The sequence below is a fragment of the Lepidochelys kempii genome, chromosome 2, assembly GCF_965140285.1.
Source record: "Lepidochelys kempii isolate rLepKem1 chromosome 2, rLepKem1.hap1, whole genome shotgun sequence".
In the NCBI taxonomy this organism is placed as follows: domain Eukaryota; kingdom Metazoa; phylum Chordata; order Testudines; family Cheloniidae; genus Lepidochelys; species Lepidochelys kempii.
This window is the reverse complement of record NC_136381.1, coordinates 192981620-193005304: the sequence shown is the minus strand read 5'-3', so window position 1 is coordinate 193005304 and position 23685 is coordinate 192981620. Positions and strand designations below refer to the sequence as shown.

At 44.0% G+C, this 23685-nt stretch overlaps 1 protein-coding gene across 1 annotated transcript in view; it reads left to right on the top strand.

Moving 5' to 3' along the window:
- LOC144930177 (collagen alpha-6(VI) chain-like) overlaps nt 1-21601 on the top strand; it is a 36101-nt gene extending 14500 nt beyond the window's left edge. The window contains exons 2-5 of the mRNA XM_078851332.1: nt 12069-12629; nt 13923-14480; nt 16407-16982; nt 21021-21601. Coding sequence (XP_078707458.1) covers nt 12069-12629; nt 13923-14480; nt 16407-16982; nt 21021-21601 — 2276 coding nt within the window. The remainder of the gene's footprint in view (nt 1-12068; nt 12630-13922; nt 14481-16406; nt 16983-21020) is intronic.
- Nucleotides 21602-23685: the final 2084 nt, after the last annotated feature.

Below are 23685 nucleotides of genomic sequence, written 5' to 3'. Positions count from 1 at the left end.
GCCATTCCCGGCCAATGGAAACTGCAGGCAGCCATGCCTGCAGATGGTCGATGTAAACAAACTGTCTCACATCCCGCCAGCGGATTACCCTGATGGGCCGTGTGTGGGCCACAGGTTGCCCACCACTGCATTAGAAATATATGCATCTAAAGGAAGGTTTTTTTAACCTCATCTAATAAATGGATATTTTAGCCTGATGACTTTAAAGGCAGGGATTACTAGGTTCCTCAAAACTGCAATAAGACTTGATACTAAAAAGTGACAAGTGTGTTTCACTTTTCAGGTCTTGCTAGGTCAGTGGTTCTCAACCTTTCCAGACTACTGTATCCCTTTCAGGAGTCTGATTTGTTTTGCGTACTCCACGTTTCACCTCATTTTAAAACTACTTGCTTACAAATCAGACATAAAAATACAAAGGTGTCTCAGCACACTATTATTGAAATTTTAGTTTACTGACTTTGCTAGTGTTTATGTAGCCTGTTGTAAAACTAGGCAAATATCTACATGGGTTGATGTACCTCCTGGAAGACCTCTGTGTACCCCCAGGGGTTGATAACCACTGTGCTAGGTGATCCCAAAATTGCTGTGTTTACAAAGTGCTAGACTTTGTCCAGGACTGCATAACCACTCAGGGAAACACAATCTCCCTTCTGCCTCTGTCTAGATCTGGGCATGGAAGGGGAAAGCGATAATATGCCTGGCTTGTTCTCCCAGAGTTAGAGACTTTCTGTAGAGAGCAGAAAGAAAAACAGGTACGTTGGTGTGCTAAGCCAGGAGTATAATTTACCAGTGATTGTAGCTGAGTAGTAAAAAGCAGAATCCCCAATAATATTGTTCCAGCATTTTGAAATAGTATTGAATGTTTGCTATAACATTATATTGCCATCATCATTCAGTATAAAATGTAGTATTAGAAATTAATGATCATCCCCCTTTCCTCCATTGCATTATCTCTCCTTCCTACTACCCACCAGAAGCTCCTCCTTGGGTGTATTGCAAAGAATGGGCTCTGCAGGGACTCACGGAGAGGGAGGTCCCATTCAGGAGAAGGATGGGCCCATATTAGTGGAGGTGTTGAATACTTTTAAAGAAAATTCAAGTGTTTCCCAGAGGGGCAATTTCCTTCCGTCACCTTCCATGCCTCCTCCACCCAGAGGCTTTTACTGCTCCAACTCCCCTTCCTGGAAACTTTTTCTAACCCTGCCCTTCCATTGTCTTCCTGTTGAAAAAGCCTGCCATTACATCTGCCCCCAAAACCTAGGTCACCAAAGGCAGGCCCCATGCAAGGTGTACTATGACTGTGACACTGCATTGTTTGCACATTCCTAGGAGGAGCAGTTCTGCTCTCCTCCTGTGCAACTGCCTTCCCAGTAGGTATTTATGATTATAGTAACAGTTGATTGGAACAGCATTTACTTCCACTTCCTGCTTGAACCCCTGTGGTGAAGGGTTTGTTAGTTGGCATGTTTATGTTTTGTTTCTTGTAGAGATGGGCGTGCCTGGCCGATGGCAGCTTGGTTCCTGCAGAAAGAATGTTGCCACGGGGTAGAGGGCTGTCAGAGGAGTAGCACCAAAAAGCCACCCCTTTGTGGGATGGGAAGCTTACTCTTCCCTGTAGTTCAGCAGACTCTATGGGGCTGAGAGGCAGCACCCTTCCCTTCTTGGTGGCTCTACCGATCCCTCCAGCTGAGGGGACAATTCAAAGGTAATCCCCTGAAGTTGAAATTTATTGGCCCCCTCTCTCCTGTCACATGAGCATTTCTGGGGAGTGTACACTTTGGCTCTTTGAGTGTCGATTTTCTGATGTGAAAGATACAAGTAAAGCCCTTGTCCTTACAGCATTATCATTCTGTCGGTTGGCTGTCCCTTTTACCTGTGAATTTTACTTAATTTCCCCTGCTTCTCCTTGAGGAAACCATTAACAACCAGCAGAGTTATGTTGTGGGGAGCCGAGCTTAGTACTCTCTAATCGAGATTGCTGCAGCACATTGGCTACTCCTATTATGGGGTAGAATATCTCTTTTGCCTGATGGCACCTTAGAGACTAACCAATTTATTTGAGCATGAGCTTTCGTGAGCTACAGCTCACTTCATCGGATGCATTCAGTGGAAAATACAGCTCACGAAAGCTTATGCTCAAATAAATTGGTTAGTCTCTAAGGTGCCACTAGTACTCCTTTTCTTTTTGCCAATATAGACTAACACGGCTGCTACTCTGAAACCTTTTGCCTGATGTGATCTTAAATTAAACTATTTTCCCTGATTCTTGTTTACAGTCTCACCTGAAAGTGAGAACAGGTGTTCTCATGGTATTGTTGTAGCCAGCATACCAAGATATTTACGTGCCAGATGGGCTAAAGATTAGGGAGACCAGACAGCAAATGTGAAAAATCGGGACGCCGGGGGGGGGAGGGGGAGAAAATAGGAGCCTATAGAAGAAAAAGACCCAAAAATCAGGACTGTCCCTATAAAATCGGGACATCTGGTCACCCTACTAAAGATTCATATGTCCCTTCATGCTTCACACCATTCCAGGGGACATGCACCCATGCTGATGATGGGTTCTGCTCGATAACAATCCAAAGCAGTGCAGGCCAATGCATGTTCATTTTCATTATCTGAGTCAGATGCCACCAGCAGAAGGTTGATTTTTTTTTTTTGGTGGTTCGGGTTCTGTAGTTTCTGCATTGGAGTGTTGCTTTTAAGACTTTTGAAAGGATGCTCCACACCTCGTCCCTCTCAGATTTTGGAAGGCACTTCAGATTCTTAAATCTTGGGTAGAGTGCTATAGCTACCTTTAGAAATCTCACATTGGTACCTTCTTTGCGTTTTGTCAAATCTGCAGCGAAAGTGTTCTTAAAATGAACAATATGTGCTGGGTCATCATCTGAGACTGCCCTAACATAAAATATATGGCAGAATAGGGGCAAAACAGAGCAGGGGACATACAATTCTTCCCCAAGGAGTTCAGTCACAAATTTAATTAATGCATTATTTTTTTTAAATGAGCGTCATCAGCACGGAAGCATGTCCTCTGAAATGGTGGCCAAAGCATGAAGGGGCATATGAATGTTTACCATATCTGGCACATAAATACCTTGTAATGCCAGCTACAAAAGTGCCATGCAAATGCCTGTTCTCATTTTCTGGTGATGTAAATAAGAAGAGGGCAGCATTATCTCCTGTAAATGTAAATAAACTTGTTTGTCTGAGCAATTGTCTGAACAAGAAGTAGGACTGAGTGAACTTGTAGGCTCTGAAGTTTTACTTTGTTTTGTTTTTCAGTACAATTATGTAACAAAAAAAATTCTACAATTGTAAATTGCACTTTCATGACAAAGAGATTGCACTACAGTATTTATATGAGGTGGATTAAAAAATACTATTTCTTTTGTTTATAATTTTTACAGTGCAAATATTTATAATAAAAATAATATACACTTTATTTCAATTACAACACAGAATACAGTATATGAAAATGTAGAAAAACATCCAAAATATTTAACACATTTCAATTGGTATTCTATTGCTTAACAGTGCGATTAAAACTGCGATTAATCTTTTAAATCATTATTAATTTTTTGAGTTAATCGTATGAGTTAACTGCGATTAATCGACAGCCCTAAATGTAATACAATGAAACCGACCCTGAATTTGTAAAATGTCTCACAAATCGCAAGATTGAAAAAAAGTTATATCTAGCTTGCCTCCTATCCTAAAAGCCTTTTCTTCTTATAAATGCAATTGGACAGTATTTGCACGTACCGTGAAAATTTATATTGTCTGTCAAGCAATAGATTCTGTCTGCTTTCCAAAAGATTAGGATTCCATTCACTATATTTTCTACAGCCAAATATAGTTTTCAAGCCACTGACAGTGTGTAATCGAACTACATTTTTTTCAGCTGTTTCTTGCGATTGTGCTGATTATTTAAAGAAAAATAATAAAGTCAGAAAACAAAGTGTGGAATCTAAACTATGCTGGATAGTGTAATTTTGATTGACCTTTGTCATAAATATAAAGGGAAGGGTAAACCCCTTTAAAATCCCTCCTGGCCAGAAAAAAAAAATCCTCTCACCTGTAAAGGGTTAAGAAGCTAAAGGTAACCTCACTGGCACTTGACCAAAATGACCAATGAGGAGACAAGATACTTTCAAAAGCTGGGAGGAGGGAGAGAAACAAAGGGTCTTTGTCAGGGATAGACCAGGAATGGAGTCTTAGAACTTTTAGTAAGTAATCTAGCTAGGTATAGACCAGGAATGGAGTCTTAGAACTTTTAGTAAGTAATCTAGCTAGGTATGTGTTAGATTATGATTTCTTTAAATGGCTGAGAAAAGAATTATGCTGAATAGAATAACTATTTCTGTCTGTGTATCTTTTTTGTAACTTAAGGTTTTGCCTAGAGGGGTTCTCTATGTTTTGAATCTAATTACCCTGTAAGGTATCTACCATCCTGATTTTACAGGGGGGATTTCTTTATTTCTGTTTACTTCTGTTTTTATTAAAAGTCTACTTGTAAGAAAACTGAATGCTTTTTCATTGTTCTCAGATCCAAGGGTTTGGGTCTGTGGTCACCTATGCAAATTGGTGAGGCTTTTTATCCAACATTTCCCTGGAAAGGGGGGGTGCAAGTGTTGGGAGGATTGTTCATTGTTCTTAAGATCCAAGGGTCTGGGTCTGTAGTCACCTAGGCAAATTGGTGAGGCTTTTTACCAAACCTTGTCCAGAAAGTGGGGTGCAAGATTTTGGGAAGTATTTTGCGGGGGAAGACGTGTTCAAACAGCTCTTCCCCAGTAACCAGTATTTGTTTGGTGGTGGTAGCAGCCAATCCAAGGACAAAGGGTGGAATATTTTGTACCTTGGGGAAGTTTTGACCTAAGCTGGTAAAGAGAAGCTTAGGAGGTTTTTCATGCAGGTCCCCACATCTGTACCCTAGAGTTCAGAGTGGGGGAGGAACCTTGACAACCTTCATAGAAATTGGCTTTGTCACAGATTCCAAAAATTCCAAACCTGAATTCATCTCTACGATACTGATGCAGAGCCCTGCATCAGGGACTAAGAAGGGAGGCAATGTGATTCCTCTTCCCTGGGGCTTCAAAGAGCTGGTTAGTTCCCCAATACAATTTAGGGAAGCCCTTAACATTGGCTTAACTTGAACCCAGCTGGCCATGGTCCGTATGAGTTTTCTGGCAGCTAGGAAACAGCTGTTAATAAGACTGCCTCTGCCATACCTCCAACCCCCCTGAAAATGCCCTGGTACACTCCTGATGCTGGGGATTTACGTAACAGGGATGGGAGCATGCAGAGCTTGCTGAACCAACTCTACAACTGTCAGAGAGCTCCTTGAACACAGGATATTCTTTGAGGGACGTTACAGATGTTTTGCTTAGAGGTGTGGCCACAGGCGCAACTGTTCATTCTGTCATTGCCTCAGCCTGTTGGCCATTTGGCAGGGCTCCTTCTGCTTGTACTGCCCTGCTCCTCATCTTGAGGCTGCCTGCTGGGTCCCATTCTCCACTGGGCCGGAAGGACGAGGATTTGTGTTAAGGCTGTTAAGTGTATGGCAGTTGCAGGTATAGATCAGAGTGGAGTTTTTTGAGTGTGCATACACCCGTAAGGCAATTTCCCTTTACAGATCAGTTTATTTTATGGACTCAGTTCTGATTTTAAAGATGCAAGGTCACACATCACTGACCAAAGGGCCAACCTTATGTGGCTTGTCCCGCTCCCTCCACTATCCTACACTGGAGTGGAGGACCTTGAAGGGTGCAGACTGATGTTCGATTCCAGTGCTTGTGGAAAGGAGGTGGGGGCTGTAGATCGTCCATGCAAGGAATCTGCACCAACTGCATGCCCCAACACCCCAGGAGCTCCCTGCATCACAAGGCAGAGAGCGTCTTTGCTAGGGATGGTGGTTCCAAACTAAAGCAGATTCACTGGGTAATAATTCTCTTTGAGAGTGGCTGCAACTGGTGTACAGGTGATGTAACTTTTAGTCAGCAGTAGTTGCTGCAAAGTGGTTCATAACCAATCTATGATCTGGGCAGAGGATTCCATCTCCCATATGCTTCCTCTAGAGGGTAGTCCATTTACTCCTAACTGAGCAATGGGTCCAGGATTTGGACTTCTGTGCAGATTGTCATAGTAAGTGTAGCCACAGCCCTTACAAAGCAGACATTGGTTAATAAAGGAATAAACTATAAACGAAACAAGCTGGCTTCCATCTGTTGTGGGACCAGAGACTGCACCCTTGCTGGGACTTTCAGTATAGCACAGAGACATCTAGTGGCCAAATGACATACTGACAAGTAAATATCTTTAACTTAGGCTTGAATAGAGACTGGGAGTGGATGGGTCATTACACAAAGTAAAACTATTCCCCCCCCATCCCCGACTGTTCCTCAGACGTTCTTGTCAACTGCTGGAAATGGCCCACCTTGATTATCACTACAAAAGGTTCCCCCCCACTCCGCTCTCCTGCTGGTAATAGCTCACCTTAAGTGATCACTCTCGTTACAGTGTGTATGGTAACACCCATTGTTTCATGTTCTCTATGTATATAAATCTCCCCACTGTATTTTCCACTGCATGCATCCGATGAAGTGAGCTGTAGCTCACGAAAGCTTATGCTCAGATAACTTGGTTAGTCTCTAAGGTGCCACAAGTCCTCCTTTTCTTTTGCGAATACAGACTAACACGGCTGCTACTCTGAAACCTATCTTGATGCAGTTAGTACTTCCATAGACAAGTAACTCAGCAACAAGTTGTTACGGACTCACAGGACTCATGCTCTCTCTCGGCTCCCTGGGAGGAACCGCCTTCAGTGCGAGAGTCTTCTCAGGAGCCCACTGTCTCTCTGGGGTTAAGCTGTAGGCTCCACTGCCTCCTGGGACTGCACCACTCTGAGCCTTTCTTCCTTCTCTGAGCCTTCAGCATGCCTGTCTCTCGCTGTGAGCCCCCTCAGGAAGTCCACTCAACCTGGACCCCCAGGGCCACCACATCCAGAGGGGATAATGCAACCCCGATCTCTAGACTGCAGCGACTCAGCCAGTGTAAAATGGAAGGGTTTATTGAGCGTCTGTAAAAAGCATAAGAGGCTCTCAGGGCTCTCGGGCCTAACATCCCTCAGCAAAGTACATCTAGATCTCGTGTCACAATGGAATGCAGAGAGCCATTTCATTGTACAGCTACCACTATAAATCTCTATTCTCGTTTAAGCTGTATTTTATTTGTTTAAATATTATGTTTTAATAGCTATACACAAGGGGCACATAAAAACACCTGTAAAACATGAACTCTTAGGAGTTTCTTTATATTAAACCTGAAATGCAGAGAAACATGTAGTTGGAAGGAACAGTGGTAGCATTTTAAACTGCCTTTCATCATTGCAGAGAGCCTCATGTGCAATAATAGTCATAATTTGTAGTGATCTTTAGTGTTGCAGTAGTATTCAATTACATTATAAGGCAATGTCCAAATCTTGGCAGGCCAGCAGGTTCTCTCTAGAGCCAAAAGGCTCTTCAGGGTTTGCTTTCTAGTAAAAATACAGCAATTACTGATTTCTTTATGATGGGGGAGAGAGACAGGGAGTAGCTGCAGGAGACAGGAGCCTACTTAGTACTCCTTGATTGAGGGGAGCTGGGAGGAAAATGGGAGCAGTAGAGGCCCAGGGAAGTAGGATATGAACCCCCCGCCCCAGAGCCTGTCTTGTCCCTGCCTCCTCCTGCCTGTGCTCAGCTCCTGCTCCCAGCTGGGGGCTCTGCTGTAAGGTTGGCCCCATGACTCATTGCTGACTCTGGGTCTACCCTGTGCTCCTGGGCTCTTCGACCCCCGTGCTTTCCTGCTCAGCCCTGGCTGCAGTGTGCCTTGCTGAGCCATCTCTTAGCGCCCCCAGTCTGCCATGCTAGGGCTTGGCACTTGCCGGCTCAGAGGATGCTCTGGAGCTGGGGAGGGAAAGGGGCCAGAACCATGAATGAAGGCTTTTTGTTTGGTCCACTGGACACCAGCTGTTCCTTCCTGCTCCTCACTGGTGGCTCTGCTCTAAGGGCAGCTCCACGATTCGGCTTAAGCGCGCCCCGGGCTTCTAGCAGCAGTGTCCTTGCATTCCCCTGCTAGGCGGCCCCTTTCCCTCCCAGGCTGCAATGTCCTCCAAACCAGCAGGTGCTGGGCCCGGGCAGGGCACTTGGAGGCAGGTCAGCATGGGGATGCTGCAGCTGGGACTGGGCAGTGGCTGGAGCTGCTGGGAGCCCGCTGTCCAGGGCAGAGCTGGAGCCAGGTATTGGCGGAGTCCTTACAGTAGAGCTCACAGCAGGGAGCGGGGTGGAACAGCTGATGCCCAGTGGTTCAGACGGAAGGCCCTCAGGGGCCAGACCTGGGCCCCAGGCAGGCCACTGGTTGAAGAACACTGCAGTATTTCCTAATGACCCTCATCAAGGGTTAGGGACCCATTGTACTAGGCACTGTCCTGCCCCCAGAGAGGTTACAATCTAGCAGTTAGAAAGTACGGGGCAGGAGAATAAACTAACAAATGGGAGGGCAGTGAGAGAAGGAAAAACTAACATAGAACCAGGGCCAATGGGAGCTGCGGAGTCGGCGCTCAAGGCGGGGGCAGCACAAGGAGCTTCCCTGATCACCCCGAGCCGAGCGACCGTGGGGGCATGCTGGCCACTTCCAGGAACTGCACGGAGCCATGGCAGGCAGGGAGCCTGCCTTAGCCCTGCTGCACCACTGACTGGACTATTATGCTGACCAGAGCCGCCAGGGTCCCCTTTTGACCGGGTGTTCCAGTCGAAAACCAGCTGCCTGGCACCCCTAAGCCAGGCACATTTGCATAACTCAGTGTGGTCTCAGTAACACCTGGCTGCCAGCCTAATCAGTCCCAAGTGGCAAAGGTTTGTAGGCTTGTATCTTTTAAAAGTAGGTTTCAAGGAGGAATCTCAGTGAGAATAACGTGATGGCTTGTGAATGTTGTCAGAAGGTTCTTCTGCAGCATGTGGGGTGGCATGGGAAAAAGCAGGAAGGTGCTTCTGAGACAAGCAGATAAATGGATGCTCAAGGTTGTAACTGGCAGAGCGAAGGTGAGGGTCAGGCCCATAATAAGAAACTAGATTTGAAAGGTAAGGGGCTGCTGATTCAGTGGAGAAGGGTGTGACTGTGCCCCCCATAAGGCTTTATGGAATATGCTTATGAATATATATATGACATAACTGGAATATGTTTTACGCTACCTATGACAGGTAACATATATCTGTAAAGGTTATGATCTACTGAATCTATTAATCCTATTTGTATGCATGTATCATTTTTGTATTTGAAGTTATGAATATTGGCTGTGTACTGGCTTGATTTGTAGCCTTTGTAAAGCATTTGGTCAGCTTCTTGAGAAAAGAATGCATGAATTAAGTGCCCAGTCAAGAACCACTTAAACCAACAATGAACTTGAAGATGCCAATCCACATCTGAGCTTTCCCAGGAATGTGGCTTGGCTGGTAAGAATCTGAGTCCTGCATGGACATGTGACTTGCCCATGGGACTCCAAAACTCCATCTTGGAGCTGAACTTTGCATAGGAGAGAGGAGGGGGTCACCACCCACCAGAGAAAGTCTATTTAAGCCCGTGGGAGACCTCCTCCATTTTGTCTTCAGCTGGCTAAAAAGAGAGCCTCTCCACCCCCAAGGATATTTGAAAGAAACTGGAACAAAGGACAGCAACTACAGGGGGTGTGAGTGATTGCTGACCCAGACTAGAAGGAGACTAGTCTGTAAAGGGAAGCTTACTGGGTGAGGTTTTTGTCTATATTCAGTTTTCTTAGACATAGACTTGAGTGTTCTATTTTATTTTGCTTGGTAATTCACTTTGTTCTGCTTGTTACTTCTTGGAACCACTTAAATCCCACTTTCTGTATTTAATAAAATCACTTTTTACTTATTAATTAACCTAGAGTATGTATTCATACCTGGGGCGGGGGGCGGGGAACAGCTGTGCATATCTCTCTATCAGTGTTATTTATGAGGTTACCCTGTACAAGCTTAAAACAGGGTAAAACAGATTTATTTGGGGTTTGGATCCCACTGGGAGTTGGGCATCTGAGTGTTAAAGACAGGAATACTTCTTAAGTTGCTTTCTGTTAAGTCTGCAGCTTTGGGGCACATGGTTCAGACCCTGGGTCTGTGTTGGAGTAGACTGGTATGTCTGGCTCAGCAAGGCAGGGTGCTGGAGTCCCAAGCTGGCAGGGAAAGCAGGGGCAGAAGTAGTTTTGGCACATCAGATGGCAGCCCCAAGGGTGTTTAAGGGGAAGCCAGTGGAGGGGTACAAAGGGGAAATGATGTCATCAAAATCACCTTGGAAACATTTTAAATAGGTATGAAGTGTGAAGGTTGGAGGCATGAGTGCCACACAGGTGAGATTACAATAATTAATGTCTGATCTCATGGATAAAGAAGAAGACAATGAACCCTTTACCATTTTCATGTTTCTTTATCTGGAGTGCTTTAGATTCTTATAACAGTATATTGGGATTGGACTACATCTTTCCCAACCCTATAAGTTTCCTTATACTAGTGTATTATGCAATCATGTTCCAGGGTCCTTTTGATATTTGATATATGGGATTTTTATTTTATTTTTCCAGCATGAAAGCTTGGAACATTCATTCATAATATGAAGATGCTGCTGACTTTGTTTCTCTTCCTTATTGGGAGTCAAACTTCAGTAACTCAGACACCTGGTATGTCAGTATCCTTTGTACTCTGTTGTATTATGTGATGTTTTTTTTTTAAAAAAACACCAATATTTAGTCCCCAATTTTCCCAATTGTGAAGCCTGAGACTCTTGAGTCAGGATCTCTATACCTTATGAGACTTTGTATAATAGACTGAAACTGTGTTTGGATAATGGAGATGGACATTAGATTTACATATTAGGTGTAGATCAGTGCTCTTGTAAACCTTGACAGACTTACATAGATTAGGGCCAAATTCAGAGGTGAAAATGCAGATAGTGTATAAATGAAGCTCACACTTGTAATTTAGTTATTTTCAAGTGGGTACCTGGGATTTAATAACTCAGCATGTGCACAAGGAGGATCCATTCCTGCACCCTACTCACACGAGTTCTGTTGGGGGTCACTGGGATTCTACATGTAACGTTCTGCAGAACTGGGTCTTTGGTATAAATCCCAGGCACAGTGAGAGCTAAATTGAGGCATTGCATGTGTTGTAAGCTGTGAGTTGATGGTGACCCCTCCCAAACAAGGCATACAGGTTACATCAGTGGCTTTGCTTCATGGAGTTCCCCTTCTGGAGATCTGTAGAGTGGCAACATGGAGCTCTATGCACACTTTTACTAGGCATTATGCCCTTGAAAGAGTCTATTCGGCATATGTATCCTTTCAGATTGCAGGATCACGCTGACAAACACATCAGGGTTCCCTGCACCTTCCTCATTGAGTACTGCTTGTGAGTCACCTTGAATTGAATACACATAGGGACCATCATTTGAAGAAAAAATTCTGGTTACTTACCTTACAGTAACTGGTGTTCTTCACGATGTGTGGTCCTGATCTGTATTCCACTGCCCACCCTCCTTCCACTCTGCTTCTGATCCCTTCCTTGGGTTATTCATGGAACTGGAGGAGGTGGTCAGTCCATGTGGTCCCTTATGCCCTCGACTTAGAGCACAAGGAGGAGATGGGCACTGATGCGGCCCCAGCGACACTGCTGTTGAAAAATCTTCTGGTCTTAGGCACATGGAGTGCATACACACCTCGAGTGGCGTACAGATAGGGATCACATAACCTGAAGAACTCCAGGTATCATAAGATAAATAACCAGCATTTCTCAGACATTGTTACTTTACATTGAGGTTACGGCCACTTTGCACCATAATCACCTCACTCTCTGGCAGATTTTCTGCCGCTGTGGAACTCCACCTGGGTTTGTGTCATTGTATAAATACTGGTTGACTCTGGGCCCTAATTACATGTCTATCTGCTTTGGTGCTTCTCTCAGTGTTTCTCTTTACATTTTGTTCTCGCACTAATGCTGTATACAATTTCTTTTTCCGTGTAGGATCTGTGGTCACAGAGGAAGCTGATATTTATGTGCTCATTGATGGCTCAACAAGCATTCATCCTAATGACTTTGGAGACATCAAAAATTTTTTGAAGGAAATGGTTAACATGTTCAACATAGGGCCGAATAAAGTTCGCTTTGGAGCCGTGCAGTACTCACATGTCAAAAGACTGGAGTTTGAACTCAATGAATACAACAAAACAAATGATTTAGAGACGGCCATTGACAACATTAGGCAAATTGATGGGAATACCTATATTGGAGAAGCTTTGACTTTCATGCAGCCACTGTTTAAAAAGGCAAGGGAGCAGAGAGCTGGCAGGGTGCCTTGTCACCTCATTGTCCTAACAGATGGGGAGTCACATGACAGTGTGAAGGAGCCTGCTGAGAGCCTGAGGAATGAGAAGGTTAATATTTATGCCATTGGTGTAAAAGATGCAAATGAAGGACAGCTACATGAGATTGCAGGGTCAGAGAGCAGGACTTTCTTTGTGCAAGAGTTTGACTCTTTGAAAAACATAAAAAATGAAATTGTTCAAGTTATCCGTTCTGAAGAAGGTAAGGAAAATTTTGATTTTGCCCTTTGAACTCATAGTGCTAAATGAACATGGAGCCTCCTCTTATATAACAAACAATTTCAAATTCAAAACATGATAAGCATATTACTCCAGCCTGAATAACTGAAATGTATAAATATACTTTGAACTGAGATGGCTGTCCGCAAGCCAATTATAAATAATGCAGTTTTCTTTCTTTCTTAAATCTATTATGTGTATGTTCATCATATGCTTTAAAAAAGCAAGGGTATTTTTATTTGGTTTCAATCACAGCATCAAAGCACTCCTTCTCCTTCCTCCTTTTTTCCCTCAGCTTTGTAACAAACAAGATGGCTTTTCAACTGAAGAGGGTAGTCCTACATCAAGTAGTGTGTTTTCCAACTTGTCATGTTGTGTTGCTATTGTCCCAGTGTAAATACCTGTGTCGTGAATTGTTCAGGTGCCCACAGAGCACTAACCCTACAATCAGTCTGCAGTCAGGCAAGATGGCATTTAAGATCATTGTCTTTGTAAGACTGTAATGCTCAATAGCCTTCAACCCCACCACCACCACACACACACAGAGTAAGAGGAATACAAATGCAAGCTAAATTCTCTAGCAGTGAGCTATGTCAAGTTGGTGTTTGTGATTAACAGGTACATTATTAGAATGCTAGTGCCATATGCTTATACACAGCTGTAAACACCTGAATCTTTTGTGCCTCTATTGATTTGTGAACCACAGAATCTCTTTCTGTTCGGAAATGGAAGTGGCTCAGACAACAATATCTCTCCTGTGTGTGTAAATGCATGTACCTAGCAAACCTCTCCTTAGGAACCCTACTAAACTTATAGCAGTGCTGTCCAGTGTCATGCAACTCGGGTGGCACTCACACAAGCAGCAGCCCTGTCACACCTGTGCTCAGCCCATCCGGATCCTCATGCACCCAGTCAGGCTGCAGGGACAGCTCTGCAGTTGGTTCTCCTGGAAGCTACTGTGACACTTGGGTGACCTCTCTGCCTCACTTCTAGCTGCTCCTTAGTAGATTCTAATGCATGGCAGCAACCGGAGGAGGGGGCAGTAACAGCATGTGAGAGAGGGCCCATTACTGGCCCCAGGCTCCCCGACCCAGCTATTCTCCAGACAGCACCCACCCATCCATTCACCTACCTCATTATTCCCCCATTTACCCAGCACAGCCAGAAATCTTAGCACCCACCCATCTATCCCAGACCATCCTGCCCCAGTTAAGTCTATTTGCTTATTTTTAATGTACAGCCTGGGTTATACTAATATAAATGTTTTCTTCTGTAGCCTGCAAAGAAATGACAGCTGACATCATGTTTCTAGTGGACAGTTCTGGAAGCATAGGACCAGAGAACTTTTTGAAAATGAAAAACTTTATGAGAGAACTGGTGAACAAATCTGACATCAGCGCAGACCGAGTGCAGGTTGGGGCTGTCCAGTTCAGTGGCACAAACAAGGAAGAGTTCCAGCTTGACCGATACTCTTCAAAAAGTGACATTTTCAGTGCTATTGATAGAATGTCTCTTATAGGGGAAAATACACTAACAGGAAGCGCATTGACATTTGTGGCTGATTATTTCAAGCCTCCCAAAGGTGCGCGTCCCGCTGTCAAAAAGATTCTTATCCTGATAACAGATGGGGAAGCGCAGGATGAAGTAAAAAGTCCAGCAAGAGACCTACGTGATCAAGGTGTTGTTATCTACTCTATTGGGGTGTTTAATGCAAATAAAAATCAGCTGGAAGAGATTAGTGGGAAGCGTGAGCTGGTTTTTTACGTCGAGAAGTTTGATATTCTGAAGCACATAGAAGATGAGATCATCTTTGGAATATGCAGGCCTCATGAGGGTAAATAAGTACTGCAGTTTTCAATAACTCATATCTATTCTGTGTAGGAATTTTGCTCTGTCCAAATAGTTGAGAATTGTAATAAAGTAAATAAACAGGCATGCTTTCTCCTTGCAATGCCATCTTCTCTTGGAGATGCCTACAGGGATGAGAAGCATGCGAGAAAATGAAGGTAGAATTTGGATCACAGTACCAGGAGGTCTGTCCTACTAGCTTTCAAAGATGCTATATTCTCTCAAACAAATAATATAAATTTCATAATATTTTAAAAGTACAATATGTGTGCTAATGTGTGTAAGAAAAGACTAAGAATCTGATTCTCCCTTATACTAAGGCTCCTTTGTGGTGTTCTGGCAGTGTAAAACATCCTTGGGGACTGATTCTTGTTTACACGAATGGCCTAGTTCTGCCCTCATTTACAAGGGAGCAACTTCTATTGAAGTCACAGAAATTGTACACATGTAAATGAGGGCAGAAATGGGCCCTGTAGGTTGTATTTCCCTGACAGACTTTAGTTGTACTCATTTACACAGGAACCATGAATGGCCTAGAAGATAGGTACACACACACACACAGTCTGGCCCCTTTCCATGTTGCCAGCAATATAGCATCGGAAACAAGTTTTCTTGGAACCGTATTTACAAGTTTCAGTGTGGGTTCCAGAGGTGGTTCAAACCCAATATAGCCAAGGCTTTTAAGAAAATGTGTTGACAGAAGCATTTAAATAGGTGCAAAAGAGGCATAAAACAGTGTACAGATAGATGAAAATGGTAGTGAGTACCACATGCTACTAATTTTGGGGGGGCATTGCACAGCTTGCTGGTGCATAAGAACCTGAAAAATGGAATAGCCCAGGGCCAGGTTATGCCTGGCTCCATACATGGGTGTGCAATGGGGCTGGGGAGAGCACAAGGAATCTCCCTCCTCTTTGCACATTGCATGTTCCATCTCAGGGGCTTACAGGACTGAGATCTGGATCTTTTTTGCATTCACTTATCCAATTGCACAAAACACATTTTTGCTGTTGTAAAGTGAGAACAGATCCAAACCTGCCACTGTGTTATGCCCTGAAAGGTGTATATTTTGTTCCATGTTTATGAACTACAATGTCCTCCTTACAAAACTATTAATCAGGTATTGACTTCCCATCTCCTTGTCATAAATGCTGATCTTTAGTGTAGGAGTTGTTTTAATGGGTTTCACAAAAGTCCCGTTCAGCCCTTTTTGGTCACTGCAACACAGGGCCTTGGGGGCTGTACAGGGGTGGCAGGGCTTCAGTCTCCAAATTGAACATCTTTCTTACACAAAGAAAAAAAATTGCAATAGATCCAAAGCACAAAATAAATTCTGCTATCATTGATGCCTGGTGGGTCTCCATGCATTTCAGTGTGGTTGCATAGATGCAAATGGCAGCAGAATTTGGCTCATTTCCATTAGTAAACAGTACATAAAACTGTGTGTATGATGACTCTGTAGAACAAGGGTCACAGAAATTTGACTTAACTCCAACAATGAAAAACTTAAAATATGTTTTTGGGGAAAACAAAAGCTTTTAATTGGTGCTTGTATTCTATTAGAATACAGATTCATAGATTTTTAAGGCCGGAAGAGGCCATTACGATCATCTAGCCTGATCCTATTCGGTCGCGTTACTATTCATTTCTTTCCCCTGTCCCTCTGGATTTTAGATTAAGTTGAAACTATCAGTTATTTTAGGATTAGTGGTTAGGCTCTTCTGTTGTGCACTGATGGATTTTCCCAAAACATGCCTAACATAGGATGTTCAGTTGTATTACTGCCTCCAAAAAGTGATCCAAATTCACAAGCTTTGCTTGAATACAAAGGGACTAGTAAGAGAGATTCAGTAAGAGTCCGTACGTACTTATCTGTTTGGGTTTTTTTGTTTTGTCATTTGTTCTTTTACAGAATGCAAAAGGATAGAAAGGTTAGATGTTGTGTTTGTGATAGATGGATCTGGGAGCATAAGTCCCTTACAATACCAAGCCATGAAAGACTTCATGATTGCCTTGGTGAAGAAATCTGATGTCGCTCCAGATAGAGTTCAGTTTGGAGCTGTAAAATATTCTGATGAACCGGAAACGTTTTTCTACCTTAATAAGTACACAGCAAAATCCGAGATTGTTGAGGCTATCCAGAATGACGTAACTAAAGGAGGTTCAACGTATACGGCCAAGGCAATTGGCTATTCGGAAGCTCTGTTTGCTCAGGAGCGTGGCAGCCGCAAAAGCAAGGGAGTTCCACAGATTCTTATAGTGATAACAGACGGTGAGTCGCATGATAAAGCACAGCTCGGTGACACAGCCAAGAGATTAAGAGACAATGGAATTATTATCTATGCTGTTGGGATAGAAGGAGCAAAACTTGATGAGCTTTTGGCCATGACTGGATCAAAAGACAAATATTACTATGTGGATACATTTGAAGGACTCAAAAACACATCTATAGCAATATCAGAAAAAATATGTGATGATTCAAAACCAGGTAAGTGTTTGTTTTACTACTCTATACAGTTTAAACTTTCCTCATCATTTTATTTAAAAATTGGCAAAGATGGGGAGACACATCTCTAAAATTTCAAAGCAATGTGTATAGATTCATTTGTTTATCTAGCTTCCTTATGGTATTCTTTTCTCTTTAGAAAGCCACCCTATAGGGAAAAAGGGAAGTTTCTTAAAGTTTACCCTTACTTGATGCTACAACTGAGGATTTTCATTGCTTAAATGGTTGATATTATTCTTAGTCTGTGCAGGTTCAGAACTTTCATAAAGGTAAAATTAGGGTACTAACTTTTCACTTTAAAAGGCCTGAGTTCAGGTTTCAGTTTGATTAAACTAGTTGTTGTGGGGATAGGCAATTATCTACATCACAAACGCATCACATGATTTGGCCTGGTTGATGAGCTCTGCTGAGGAAATAGGCAAGAACAAGCAGATGGGGACTATAGGAAGTGGCAATCAAAATGTAATGGCAATTATGAGGAAACTTACACCACGCAAACTGCACAGTGGCATCTTCTAGTCCAGTGGTGGGCAACCTGCAGCCTCTCAGGGTAATCCGTTGGCGGGCCACAAGACTGTGTGTTTACATTGACCGTCCGCAGGCATGGTTGCCCACAGTGGCCGCGGTTTGCCGTTCCCAGCCAATGGGAGCTGCAGGAAGCGGCGGCCAGCACGTCCCAGCGGCCTATGACTTCCCGCAGCTCCCAATGGCCGGGAACGGCGAACCACAGTCACTGGGAGCTGCAGACGGTCAATGCAAACAAACTGTCAGGCTGCAGGTTGCCCACCCCTGCTACACTTCCAAACCCCTGCGCTGTATTAAGAACACACATTTAAGTGACCAACTAGTCAGATTCATGTTCATTTGCCTGTCCATGCTCCCACAGGCCATAGGAGGGATCACAGAGATCTTTGCACCCCAAAGTAGTCACTTGCATCTTTGCAAAGATACTGTAAAATGCTACTCCTACTAGTGAGGAAATCCAGTTTAGCAGTGTTTTATGCCCACTTTATGCTTATGTACTGGAGTGTATAATGTGGAAGTCAGTGGAGAATCAGGCCCCACAATTTCTACTTTTCCTAATGCCCTTCTCTGTCCCTTGTTAAAACTCAGTACTTTAGGTGCACTTTCTAGGTTGCTGGTCTGTGCAGCTAGTTGAACGATTTATTGCAAATAAATTGTCACATTTGGTCCTTTTTAGTGTTTGAAACTGTTTGCAAATAAATCCTGATTTCTGGCACATACTCCTAAATGTTCACTGAATAGCCTCTGTCATAGGAACAGGGTGACTGGTCCCATGTACTGGATAGCCTGGGGCTAAGCCAGCCCTAATTGCAGGATGAACCACACCTGGGTTGAATCAGGAGCTGGCAGGATAAAAAGAGCAGGAAGCTTCAGGGGGTGGGAGATAAAGTTGCAATTAGGCCTACAGATTGCAGGGAGGGAAGCAAGAAGGTGCCTGTAAAGGTCCTGAGTCAACAGGGAAAAAAGTTGAAGTTGGAGGAAGGTCTCTAGGCAGTGAGGCCTGGGAGAGACCCTGAATAAGCAGGAGAGAGACTGTAAAGGCCAGCTGGGATGAAGACTGTGTGAATTTGTGTTTTGCATGTTAATCTGGAGAGAGACCTTGAACTGCTTGGGGCCTTCACGGCCAGTATGTGTCAGAGGACTCAATAAATGGGATGTCTTTGGTGGGATTCTTGGAACCACTTCTGAACTATGAGATCTAAAGGGCCATGGAAGGTGGATAACAGAGTCAGGGTGCTGCAGAATGATCTCTGGCTGCAAGGGGCTGCCCAGGGGGCAGTGAGCAGGCCTGTGCTACAGTGACCCTATGGGCTTTTTGCTAACTGTCCACTTATTTTCTATTCATTATTTGCACCGTTAGCTAGCCAACATAAGTCACAGCATGATTCTGCTCCCTGATTGGATGAGTAAATTTTTTTCCCCCACAGGTGAATAAAGAATAACAAGTAACAATGTATTTCTGGTGTACATTTTCAGATGAGCATTCAGATTAAATTCACGGCACTCCTGTGACTCCCACAGTTTTCTCACTCGTCTGGCAGCTGTTGGAATATTTGCAAGTGATGAATAACATGATTCCATGGATACCATCAGTGTGAATGTATTTAGTCACAAGAATATTTACAAATTGCTGTTTGTATTATTTGACCGGTGCCCTGGGTCAGAGTGGACTGTAATCAACCTCTCCTCCTGGGGCTACTGGAGTGCTGCTGTCCACCAAACTTCTTTAGATAGTCAGTAGTGTGACAGCTTTACTGCGCCTCAGAGGCAAGCACCATAGGGGCTAGGTCCTGTAGGGCTCCCAGGAAGCACTCGGAGGCACGCCTGTGTGAACGAATAGTTGACTACGGCTGGGAGGAAAGCTCATGCATTACAACGCCTTAGGTTAGATCTACACTGACAGTGGGGTGCAAAGTACATATGCTACATGCCCCTCTACCCCAGGTATAAAGACCACAAGACAGAGAGGCTCTGCTTAGGTAAAAAAAAAAGACATGCCTGAACCTTCAGGCATGTATCCTATCTCTCTTACGTGCCCAAGTCGTGCCTCAACTGTCTATGCTATTTTTAGCAGTATAGTGTCTCTCTTGCGAGGAAAGGCTCTAGCAAGCATCAGGCAGTGAGGAAAGGCTCTGGCAGCTCCCTGTTGCCTGAGCCTTTTCCCTGAGGTGTAGATACCCAGTACAGTGTTGATGCAGCCTGCTTTTCACCGTGGTGTGTAGCTACACATATCCTACACACCGCCACCAGTGTAGACAAGGCTTTTGTCAGTTACAACAATGACCATTGTTAACTTGGCCATAAGGGGAAAGTCCAGTAAAGGGTTGGGTCTCCTGAAGCCTAGTAGTTGAGGTTCTTCTAATCCATTCTGTTATCTGAGAACAATAGCAGAACACCTGCTGGAATGTGTAAGGTCTGCAGTTCACTGGCTTATTTGGGGGGCCCTTCCATGCTAGCATCCAGTTGTTGCACAGACTGCTTTCCCTGTTGTGAGAATTAGGCTGCCCCTGCATTGCCCCACATGCCCTGTTTTATGTATGCCTGTCCCTTTACAAATACCTTGTTCGGTTTCTGCTTCTGGAAACTCCTCCAAGCTCCCCTGTATTCAGCAATGTCCTTTGCCTGAATCTCTGCTCCTCCCGACAGGTTCTGTGTGAGCCTGTAACAGCCCACTGTTGCTCCAGTCTCAAAAACCTCACCCCATGGAGCTCTGCTCCCACCAGTGAGGAACAGAAATCCCCATCCCATGCCGGATCCAAGCAGGAGATGCCTGGGAATATGGGCTCACAGCCACATCTCCCTGACCACTTAGAAAAACAGCAGGAGGAGCTTTGGAGTGTTAAAGCCCCAGCTCCAGAAACTTTTCTTGTTCCTCCAGCAGCAGAGCAGGGAACGAGGGGGCAGGGGGGCGGGTTGTTGTTAGGGAGTGCCTTCACTCACCCCCAATCATGTTATCAGAATTTTTGTCCTCTAAAATACAAACTCTGATCTGCCTTTACAACTGATTTGCTGTTTGTCCTAATCTCCTTCCATCTCTCTTCAACTACCACACTCCTCCGGCTGTGGGATGTCAGCCAGCCTCCATCTCTCTTCTCTTTTTCCTTCGGAACTTTCCTTCTCTTCCCCTCAGTCTTCCTCTCCGCACTATCTTTCCCTCTCCACACTCCCTCATGCTCATTCTCTCCCCAAAGTGAGCTTAAAAAAACCCAAATAGGATTATGATTATTTCCATGCAATAAAAATATACATAAAGTGAATCAACAAGATGTGTGCAGAGCCCCCAAAGCAATCACACAGTCTTGTATTTGTAAGCCTTGTCCTGCTCTCACCTTCCCCACTTCCTTTGTGTTTGTCTGCACTTGTTTTGTCTTATCTTGTCTCTGTTTAGACTGAAACTCTTTGAGGCCAGGGAGCCTGTCTATTTGTCTGCGAAGAGCCCAGCGCATTAGGAGCACTATATAAATAATAAGCTAATTTTCCTTTTTTCCATTTGAGAGTGTGAAATTCAAGCAGACCTTGTTTTCTTGATTGATGGTTCCAATTCTATACACCCAGATGACTTCACCAGGATGAAGAATTTCTTGAAAGATATAATAAATCATATTGATTATGATCACAATGTTCAAATTGGCATTGCCCAGTACAGTGACAGATATAAAAAAGAATTTGGCCTGGGTGCTTTTCAGAGCAAATCAGAACTGAACATTCAAATTCAGAATATTAAACGGATGACAGGAACTCACACTTTAATTGGAGCTGCACTTAGGAAGGTGAAGGAATTCTTTGCACCAGGCGGCAGCAGAAGAGTAACAAGAAATGTCCGACCAGTTTTGCTGGTAGTCACTGACGGGAAGTCGTTTGATGATGTTGCTGAACCAGCAGAAGATCTGAGAAGGGAAGGTGTTCATATATATGCTATAGGAGTTGGGTATATTGATCACTCGCAACTCATGCAAATAGCTGGCGTCTCAGAAAGGAAGTACACTGTTCATGATTTCAATGAGCTGAAGACTATTAAAAAAAGACTAGTTGATGACCTATGTAAACCTGATATTCCTACAAGTATAAATGAATAAGGGGGAAATTCAGATTTCAATCCTGACTTCTTGTCTCTGTCCCACCTCTAGAGCTCTTTTTCTTCATACTTATATCGTTTTTGACCATCACTGGTCTAATAAAAGCCAGGTTTGAATTTTCTAGCTGCAGGATTTATAAATTACTCTGGCCCAAAATTACTGATTGGAACATGCAGGGAAAATGCTTTGTTTACATACTCCTGTAACACACACATGGCTGCACCTGTTTTGCTACTACTTGCAAAATAAACTAGGGGGTTGCACACTTTGTTGCTTCTGTAGGTCAAGCTCACTGCACACACTGGGGGCTCCTTGCTTTCATCTGTTCCTTCTCACAAACTCTGTGTGCCCCTCTCCCATCCCCCTCTATTTCAGGGATTCAGTGCAACCTGATCCTCATGGCAGGAGCTCTGTGTCCCTCCCGTGCCCTGTCTCCAACTTCCTCTTCTCCCCTCACTGTTCTTTTTTCTTTCTGTCTGAGAGAGAAGTAATTACAGACTTGGTTGAAGCTGCCTTCTTAGAAGATGCCAGTTCAAAAGTTATTGTATTTCATCCAAATAGAGAGAGGAATGCCATCAAGTTAACTGTAGGCTCCTCGCTATGCCTAGCCAATAGAAATTCACCTTTGGGCTGAGTCAAAGCATGCTGGGACAGAGCCATGCTGAGAAGTCTTAGCAAGCTCCCTGGTGGCCACTCTTCCTTTCTTGTACTGAGCAGATCTTGGTAGAAGGCAGAATCTGGCCAGCTAACCTCCACTGCCTTGAAAACAGAGCTTCTGATCCTTTACAATCACTTTCCTTCAGCTTATATGCTTTAATGTCAAGGTTTCCCCACCCCTCCCCTGTGCTTCTTCCCTTTGCTTCAGCTATTCTGATTTTTAGCCTGCAAGTTATTGACTCAGAGGAGCTTTCCCATTGAAGAAAGGAGTTGATTTTCCTTTGCCTTGCCTGATATTTTACTCTTCACCTCCTCTTTGGGCTGGCACCTTCCCTGCCCTCACAGCCATTGACTGAGCTGCTCTCTCCTTTCTTTTACTAGAGCCAGGTCCTAGAGCTTGAGACTAATGAAAACAAATCTCCAGATTGGGAAAGAGTATCACTTGCTTCCTTTTCCCTGTATGCCTTTGCCCTCTTTCTCTGATGTGGGGGTGCAGCTGCTCTAACCCTGTCATGTAGTAGCACTGGCAGTAGCAAGAACATAGGAAGACTTAATTGGTGGCAAAAGAAATAAGTGATTTGTTCACAAGGTGAAGACATATCTAAATTTGAATATTTGATTTTAACCTTTTAAATTGAATCATATGTTTTATTTACACATTGCAAATTCTTTACTTTCTTCCTGCTTCATAGCTTTAAATTTCTAAAGTGGATGTTTTATACTTATTTTTCCAATTAGTTTCCTAACTGTTGAGCCTAGTTCTGCCCTCATTTAGGGTGCAACTTCTATTGAAGTCATAGAAATTGTACACATGTAAATGAGGGCAGAAATGGGCCCTATAGGTCAGCAGTTCTCAAACTTTTTTTCCCCATGGACCAATTGAAAATTGCTGAGGGTCTTGGCGGACCACTTAATGATCTTTCCAAATGTTGTTTGTACCTTTATCTAACTATTGTAAAGTGCTTTGCATAAAAGTGCTATATAAAAAAATGTTTTTCTGTTCTACAAATAAAAGCACACAACTCATATTTTAATATCAGTAGTCTTACCTTTCTAATGCGACGGCTGTGCCCTTTCTCCCCAGCCACGGCAGCCCCTGAGCTGGGGTTAGGAAGGATGGGGGTCTCTCCCTTTCTCCCCCACTGCAGCAGCCCCTGATCTGGGACTTGGAAGGAGGGCTGTCTCTCCCCAGCAGCTGCAGCCCTGGAGCTGGGGAGAGTCGCCTCTTTCTCTGGCTGCCGCAGCTCTGCATGTTCCAAATTCCCCCCACCCCCTCTTCTCACCCCACTGCCCCCTCCCATCTACCCCCTATTGCCCCAAGGCCACCACCTCACCTTACATGTGCATCTTCTCCAGGGTCCAGGCACCTAATTCGTGGAGCCACGCCTGCCCAGCTCCACTAATTAGGTGGGTGGCCCTTCATTGTC